We start from the raw sequence: 8,643 nt of genomic DNA on the forward strand, positions 1-8,643 counted from the left end.
GTAAGCGCTCCACAAAGCAATCTATTATTGCTACTTCTTCAAATCATACTGAAATAATAGCTATTCATGAAGCAAATAGGGAATGCGTATGGTTGAGATCAATAATTCATTTTATTCGAGAAAAATATAGTTTGGAATGTGAGAAAAGACCCACAATTTTATACGAAAACAATGCTGCATGCATAGCCCAATTGAATAGAGGATTTATAAAAGAAGATAGAACGAAGCACATTTCACCAAAATTATTCTTCACACATGATCTTCAAAAAAATGGTGACATTGATGTGCAACAAATCCGTTCAAGTGATAATCCGGCAGATTTATTCATTAAATCTTTACCAACTTCAACTTTTGAGAAGATGGTATACAAGATTGGAATGCGGAGACTTAAATATTTGAAACAAGGTTTTCATCAGGGGGAGTAAAATACACGATGTACTCTTTTTTCCTTACTAAGGCTTTTTCCCACAGGATTTTCCTTATAAGGTTTTTAATGAGGCAGCTAGCAATGCGTATTACTAAATATGTGCTCTTTTTCCTTCACTAGGATTTTTCCCATGAGGTTTTTTCCTAGTAAGGTTTTAATGAGGCGCATTATCTTTTAATGAATATCCAAGGGGGAGTGTTATAAATATATTATATTATGGATATTCATTTAGTACTCCGTTATAAATAAACTTCCTGAAGAAGCTTATCCATATGAGACTCCGCCGTAAATATGTTTATCTATTTAGTACTCTATTGGAAATAAGCCTCCCGAAGAAGTTTATCCTTTCGGTACTCCGTTATGGATAAATATTACCCACGGTAGAAGATTATCTATATCTGGCACAACAGCTTAGAGTAACAGCTTACACAGCACCTTGCAGTAGCAGCTTACACAGCAGCTTACACAGCAGCTTGTAGTAGCAGCTTCATTTCTTCAATAAATAGAGGAGAATTCAGTTTATTATGTACATAAGTTTAAAATTTGAATAATATATCAGTTTTTCTCTATACTTGTCTTTACTTTACTGTCTTTATTTTATAACACAGATCACATATTCGACATTTAATAGGCAAATGCAAGTCTGTCAAATGCCATTTTATAATCTCCATCCAAAATAAATAAAAAGATATAGAGAAAAGCTAAGTGGCTTTGATGCTATTTCTCTTCCTACGCCATTATTGCGCCTCATAAAACAAGGTGAAATATTGTATTTCCTATGTCAGTATTGAGTTGCCCTTGACCTGCTCGGTAAAATGCCTGAAAGAGATTGAAAGTATGTTGTCCGTAAATTTCAAGTCCTGTAGTTCAGTGAACAAAATTTAGCATCTTTTAGCTCGTCTATTAATAGGCTAATTAGGACAAAAAAGTGAAAAACAAGATGATTTTGATTTTTGATTTTGATTTCCTTAACTCCTTTTGATTGTGATAGGTGATGGAAAATAGCCATTGTGTCAATTTGACTTAATTGTATACGGTATTCTTCATTATAAGTTTTTTTTTTAACGACTAACTAAGGATTTATCTTCTTTTTTTTCCTTCAATTGTAGGGTCCGAGATCATGCAGCTTGGACAAGAAATTTTGTATGCTTTTCCAGTTCAATGAAAAGTACCCCCTGTTGTCTAAAAGGTGCGCAAATTCTGTTAATTATTTATTTTTGTCAAGACGAGGAGCTTTGGAGCAATGTTAAAGTTGTCTCTGACGAACCGTAAAAGCAGTCACCAATGCTTGCATTAGGGTAAACTGTCTATATCATACCTTCTGGGGTGCGACCTTTTCCAAACCCTGCATGAATGCGGGATGCTTTGTGCACGAGACCGTTGTTTTTTTTTTTTTTTTTTTTGGGTCAAGCTAAAGGTTTGAAGAGTGAGACCTTTTTTTTTCTTCCATCAGAAGCTTAAAAGATATAAATAGCGCAAGACATCCAGATTAATGAAGTTTAAAGGTATACATTATCCATTTGGGTAATATTTTTGTCAAGAGATTTTGGTGAGAATGAATAATTGGTTTTCAGCTTTGAGGAGTCTTTGTTGACTTGTAAGGAAACTAATAATAATACTAAATACTAAAAAAGAAGAAGATAAATGGGAATAGGGTGATTTGAAGAAGATAAAAAGGAGGTGGAATTATTTGGTAGTGATGGTGGGTCCAGTACTTGCTGGTTACAACAATTGAAGTAACTAAGCTATATCTGGAGTAAAACGAAATCTGTTAACTCATGATTTCTAAAAATAGTTATCTCAGATTAGTAATATAGTTAGTCACAAATCTGCCGACAACAAAATATAACATAAGATTAGTCACATATTCGACATTTAATTACATTTTTATAATGGTGGAAAATGGCAAAGGTGTTCTGGTTTTTGAGAGTGGTTGTTTAAATAATGAAACAGGAAAAGTTGTTTTGGCCTCACAGAAAGGTGCATTTGGAAAATCAAAAGGTGCTTTGAGTAGGTGTGGTTTAATTGTCATAATCCTTATTCTAAGCATCGGAGTTGCTCTCTTCTTCTTCTCCCCCTTTGCAGTTCAACTTCATCACACTGTCTGTGAAAAAATGTCTTCTAACGATATCTGTCTTCAAAGAATCGTCTTTTTGAACGTTTGCAACAACTTGACAATAGTTTATTCTACCCTGAAACTTTTATATATGGAGTCTAATTCTTTATACATGAATTCAAATTCCTGGATATTTTTCTCAGCTTGCAGATCTTCACTAAAGAACCAAACATGCTAGATGTCACTCACAAAGTCCAAGCTCTGTATCAAGATGCTCTACTTGACTTTTCTGAATTACATCTAGCTGAGTACTTTGATTTTTGTACCTTTAAGTTACAAAACGAGATTTGGTTGATTAAGAGGGAAATTAGAGCCAAATACGCCTTTCCTAAAATATCATACTTACCACTTTCAGCCAACAAGGATGGTATTGCTATTCGCAAATTTATGACAGAATTCATGGATACTGTGGTGGAGAATCTTCGTGATTTAGTGAAGATTTATGTTCGCTGTTCGTTTATTATTGTCCCCGAAACAATAATGAAACATATAGAAGATGTTTTAAAAGAATTGAAAATGCTGCAAAATTTCTTCTGCTTTGTCTCAAAGAGCTTAAGAGAGCCTGAGAGCCAACATATTGTTAATTTCTTTACTCACGCTTTAGCAGTGGCCGGCCACACATCAATGCTTTTCTGGTTGTATTTACCAGACTTGACTTCAGAGGAAATAAATGTATTGCTTTCTGATCTCTTGCGAATGAGGATTAAGCCCACTCAACCATGCATCCGCAAGATCTATGTTGATGTCTTGCAATCTTTAAAGTCGACAATACAATCTGCAGGATGGTATCACAAAATCCAAAATCAAGAGCAAGCAATTGATACCGAAGCCAGCTTTTTGGAGACTATCCTACACAATTTGGCAGACCTACCAACTAATAATAACTCCAGTCAGAGAGTTGCTTTGAAGGATCACTTGGCTATCCTTCAAGAGATGCTCAACCTATTGAGAGCCAATATCATCCATGTGCCGATACAAGATCTTGAATTTCTTCCAGTTATTGACACTGCAATTATTGATGTCGGGCTTCTGGTTTACTCGTTGTACAGAGGCGAGGAGGAGGAGAAGGAAGACGTTGCACCGGGAGAAGTGAACCCAGAACAAGTTCTTGATTTGTCAGGAAATATTCAAAGCATAGGCAAAAGGATCTATCCCACCTTTCGGAAGGCGTTTCAATCTAACTTGCCAAGGATTCTTGGACTAGGCTATGTTGATTTCCTTTTAAACAACCTGAAGGAATTCAAACGCCGTTATGCAGATTCACCCGCTTATATCAAGAACCAAGTTCAAATAATTCAGAAGGAATTTGAAAGCTTGCAACCATTTCTAGTGGATGTTGCAGAAGAGCGACACGATGGCCTCGACAAATGTCAGCGTTGTGCTACACAATTAATTGGCAAAGCATATGAGGTAGAATACATAGTTGATGCTTTTATAAGTAAAGAAGGTCCTCTCTGGTGCCTTGAGCGTTGGCTTTTGGATATCATAGAGGAGATTGCTCATATCAGAAATGAGGTGACAGAGATTCAAGGGAAAAAAATAGTTGAGGAAGCAATGAACAATACTGGCAAAACTCAAACGCCATCAAGTTTGGCAAGGTCTACAATCATGAATGATGAAGTTGTGGGTTTTAAGGATGTCATAGAAAAATTAAGAGACCAACTAATAGGAGGAACCAAAGGGCGAGATGTTATCTCAATAACCGGCATGCCAGGTCTAGGCAAGACGACTCTAGCCCGCAGACTCTACTCTGACAAGTTAGTTGTTTCTCACTTTGACATTCGTGCACAGTGTTGTGTGTCTCAAGTATATTCACGTAAGAACTTGTTACTGGAGATTCTACATGATGCTACCAGTAAAGACTTTGAATGTGGAGGAAAACATGTTGATCAATTAGCTGATGAGCTACGCAAAGCTTTATACTCCAAAAGATATCTCATCCTTGTTGATGATGTGTGGGAAGCTAGTGTGTGGGATGATATAATACGATGTTTTCGAGATGCCAATAATGGAAGTAGAATTATTCTAACAACTCGAAATCATGAAGTTGCAAATTACGCTAAATTTCAAAGTGACCCCCTTCCACTTCGTATGTTTAATGATGATGAAAGTTGGATGTTACTCAGGAAAATTGTGTTTGGAGGAGAAAGATTCCCTCCTCTCCTAATGAACATTGGGCAACAAATAGCAGAAAAGTGTGGTCAGCTACCTCTTTCAATTGTCTTGGTGGCTGGTATTCTAGCAGAGATGGAGAGGAAAGAAGAATGTTGGGAACAAGTGGCCAAAAATTTAAGTCCCTACATTCACAGTAACTCAAAGGCCACTGTAGAACATAGTTATCAAAATTTACCCTATCATTTGAGGTCTTGCTTTCTTTACTTCGGAGCATTTTTAGAGGATAGTGTGATAAATGTTTCTAAGTTAACAAAGTTATGGATCTCAGAAGGATTTATAAAAGGTTGCGAAGGTAAGAGTATGGAGGATATAGCCGAAGGTTATTTAGAGAATCTTATTAGAAGAAATCTAGTGATGGGAACTAAGAAGAGTTCTGGAGGTAAGATCAAAGCATGTCACATTCATGACCTATTGCATGATTTCTGTAAGGAGAAAGCAAAAGAAGAGAATCTTCTCCTGTGCATAAAACGGTAATGTACTAATTAGTAGTAATCTTTCGGTTCTATTTATTAAGTAGTAAGTTATATTGACAATTAATCCTGTAATTTTACTAATTTCTATATTCGAAGGGATCAACATGTCAATCCTTCTGGCCGTGTTTGCTATCACAAGCAACTTGCTCATCGCACGTTCGTTTATGGTGACCGGTATCTTAATGGAGATTGGAGCTCGTGTTTGCCACATGTTGGCTCTATAATTTTGCATAATGATGGTGCTGCATTTGGCACTGTCTCCCACAATTTTCACAGCTTCAGGCTTTTAAAAGTGTTGGATTTGGAGTCCATAAGAATTGATTCTTTCCCAATTGATCTAGTTTACTTGAGGTATTTTGCTGCACGAACTCAAGTGTCGTCGCTTTCATCATTCATGGCCAACCATTGGAACCTTGAAACTCTGATTTTGAGGCATAGTCATTATCAAGATGCACAAATGTCACTACCCGTTTCACTATGGGAGATGGTTAAATTGAGATATCTGCATATTTCCAAGTGCAACTTCATTATAGAAACTGCAGAAGAATTACTTGAGAAGTCCAAAAAACTTTATGATTTGAAAACTCTTTCCACTCCATACTTTTCTTGTATTCAGGATGCAGAATTTATTTTGGGAAGAACACCTAATCTTCGGGAACTCAGATGTGAAGTCGACGGTGTTGACAACTTTCAGTACTATGTATTGAAGTTTCCAACATGGATTGGAATTCTGAAGATTCTTCGCAGAAACACTACTTTAGCTAAAACCATCCCCTTTTCCATCTCCGCTCCAGATCTCAGAAGCTTGACAGTACGCGATTTTTACCTGCATCCTCAATACTTATCAGAAATTGCTTCATTTCAGAATCTTCAAGTACTGAAACTGCAAAGCATTCACTTTGACAATGAGGAATGGGAAGTGAGCGATGGCGAGTTCCCTCAACTCAAAGTTTTGAAACTACAAAGGATAAAGTTCTTTAAAGAATGGACTGTCGCTGACGATGCCTTTCCCCACCTTGAACACTTGGCTTTGCATGATTGCAAATTTCTTAAGGAGATCCCTTCTTGTTTCGGAGACCTCTGTTCTCTAAAGTCCATTGAGGTAGAATATTGCAATAAATTTGTCGACAAGTCAGCAAGGGATATCTGGGAAACACAAGTTGAAGATTATCAGAATTCTAGCTTCGTTGTCTCTATCCAGGAGTCTTGGTATTTTAACAATTCTGATTCAGGTACTCTGTTTAATCAATTCTCCAATTTCTCTAAAGTGCTCTCCTGATAACTATTCTTTGTTCAAGACAAAGCGCATATGATCAAAGAATAAGCCATGCCTTTTTATGAACTAAACTGTCAAAGGCAAAATCAACTTTTGTAATTTAGAGAAAATCATAACTTTATCTAAGCAATTTAATTTCTTCATGTAGGCTTTTTACTTTAATTAATTTTAACAATTAAGTAGGGGGCTATTGACTTAACTGATTTCTTTTCTCTTCCATAGATGATAATAATAATAATGATGATAGTGGCGGCGGCTGTGGTGGTGGTGGTGATGATGGAGATGCATTTAATAATGATGATGAGAGTGGTGGCGGCGGTGATGATGATGATAATGATGAGGAGAAGGAGGAGGATGAGTATTTAGCCAAGGCAATTAGGAAGATCATGAGCTTTTATAGTTAGTGTTTTTTTTTTTAACCTTGATTAAAGTTTCTGAGGCAAAAAACAGTTAAATATTTTTTCTTTCCTTTAATTTGGTATATGGATAAGTTGTTATTTCTGTTTAATGTTTACTACAATGTCTATTAAAGTACTAATTTTATAAATAATTTTTCTCCCTAATTATATCTCTCTCTAGATTGTAAGTTTTTATGGCAGTCCTTCCAAGTTGAACTATAGTTTTAACTTTTATGAACTGTCTTTAATATGTCTTTTACTTTTGTGAACTTGATGGTTGATTGTAAATGTATTGTTTCACTACCCGAAATTACCACCTTCGAACCGTGATGGCGCCTAACATTTCACTTGCTAGGCAAGCCAACGTTAGAATAATATTAATCAATTTTTAAACAATCTTTAAATTATTAATAATCAAAGAAACAAATACGGAAGCAAAATTTGAAATATAGTGAAATAACCCATAAAAACAACGGTGTCTAAATACCATCCCAGAATTGGTGTCACAAGTGCACGAGCTTCTAGAATAAATACAAATAAAGGTCTGAATAAAATAAAGTTGTCTGGAAATAAACACACAGCTAAAGTAAAATAGACGGGGACTTCAGAACTGTGGACGCCATGCAGTTATACCTCAAGTCTCCTCTAGTAGCTGAAATCCGAGCAAGTCTATGGTACGCCGCTGGGACCAACTCCGAAATCTGCACAAGAAGTGCAGAGTGTAGTATCAGTACAACCGACCCCATGTACTAGTAAGTGTTGAGCCTAACCTCGACGAAGTAGTGACGAGGCTAAGGCGGGTCACTTACATTACCTGTACGCAATATTAATAACAACAACAAATAATAGAAATAAATCAGGTAACTCATTTATAATAATTGAAGCCAACTCAACAGTCATAATCCATTATTATCTCACCCAATTCTGTTGCAGCGTGCAACCCGCTCTCACAATATATTCACATTCAATTCTGTTGAAGCGTGCAACCCGCTCTCCCAATATATTCCTTTTAATCAAGTCTGTCATATATTTATTTCAATCAAGTATATATATATAGACTTTTAAATAAGTCTGTTGCGGCGTGCAATCCGATCCCCCAATATTGACTTTTAAATAAGTCTATTGCGGCGTGCAATCCGATCCCCCAATATTGACTTTTAAATAAGCATATTGCGATGTGCAATCCGATCCCCTAATATTGGCTTTTAATAAGTCTATTGCGGCGTGCAATCCGATCCCCCAATATTGACCTTTAATAAGTCTATTGCGGCGTGCAATCCAATCCTCCAATATATCCCTTTCAATCAATTCTTATAGAAGAAATTTCTCCAATAAATGCAACAATTAATATAAAATTATAAGAAAACAAGCATACAACAATTATGATTTAATTATGAAACAAACAATGACAAATAGAAAATTACTATAGAAATCAAGGAGAAAATAAGCAGTTTAATATTTAATATACTAAATGTCAAATAACAATTAAAACACATAATTCAAATAGCATGTAACAATTAATGCAGGAATTCAAGAATTAATATTTGTCAAAGAATAGGAGAGAAATAATTATTATAATAATTAATTTATGATTTAAAATAATTTATATTTTTTTAAGTAAGCAGGCAAACAATTAATTTGACGACGTATAGACACTCGTCACCTCGCCTGTACGTCGTTCACATGCAATTCACATAACAAATAATTTAAGGGTTCTATTTCCTCAAGTCAAGGTTAACCACGACACTTACCTCGCTTTGCAAATTCCAATCAATTAT

The 8,643-nt window shown here is 35.7% G+C and overlaps 1 protein-coding gene across 3 annotated transcripts; it reads left to right on the plus strand.

The window, feature by feature from the left end:
* The first annotated feature begins 1,038 nt into the window (after nt 1–1,038).
* On the plus strand, nt 1,039–7,030 carry LOC104089028 (putative late blight resistance protein homolog R1B-23). 3 transcript variants are annotated; one of them, XM_018768420.3, is made up of 6 exons: nt 1,039–1,186; nt 1,537–1,616; nt 2,687–5,188; nt 5,288–6,283; nt 6,324–6,423; nt 6,690–7,030. In XM_018768420.3, exons 2-6 carry the CDS (start codon nt 1,573–1,575, stop codon nt 6,831–6,833), a joined length of 3,786 nt encoding a protein of 1,261 aa, XP_018623936.1. In that variant the 5' UTR covers nt 1,039–1,186; nt 1,537–1,572; the 3' UTR covers nt 6,834–7,030. The 3 variants fall into 3 exon arrangements, with proteins under 3 accessions (XP_018623936.1, XP_009592131.1, XP_009592132.1); XM_009593836.4 differs by having other exon boundaries at nt 5,288–6,423; XM_009593837.4 differs by having other exon boundaries at nt 1,042–1,262; nt 5,288–6,423.
* The last annotated feature ends 1,613 nt before the right edge of the window (nt 7,031–8,643 follow it).

Source organism: Nicotiana tomentosiformis, chromosome 12 (genome assembly GCF_000390325.3).
Source record: "Nicotiana tomentosiformis chromosome 12, ASM39032v3, whole genome shotgun sequence".
Taxonomy (NCBI): domain Eukaryota; kingdom Viridiplantae; phylum Streptophyta; class Magnoliopsida; order Solanales; family Solanaceae; genus Nicotiana; species Nicotiana tomentosiformis.

Bases quoted from the DNA above. Each gene is read 5' to 3' on its own strand.
- LOC104089028 (XM_009593836.4), top strand. From the start codon at position 1,573: ATGCTTTTCCAGTTCAATGAAAAGTACCCCCTGTTGTCTAAAAG. The intron at 5,189-5,287 runs GTAATGTACTAA...CTATATTCGAAG, and splicing joins CTTCTCCTGTGCATAAAACG to GGATCAACATGTCAATCCTT. The intron at 6,424-6,689 runs GTACTCTGTTTA...TCTCTTCCATAG, and splicing joins TTTTAACAATTCTGATTCAG to ATGATAATAATAATAATGAT.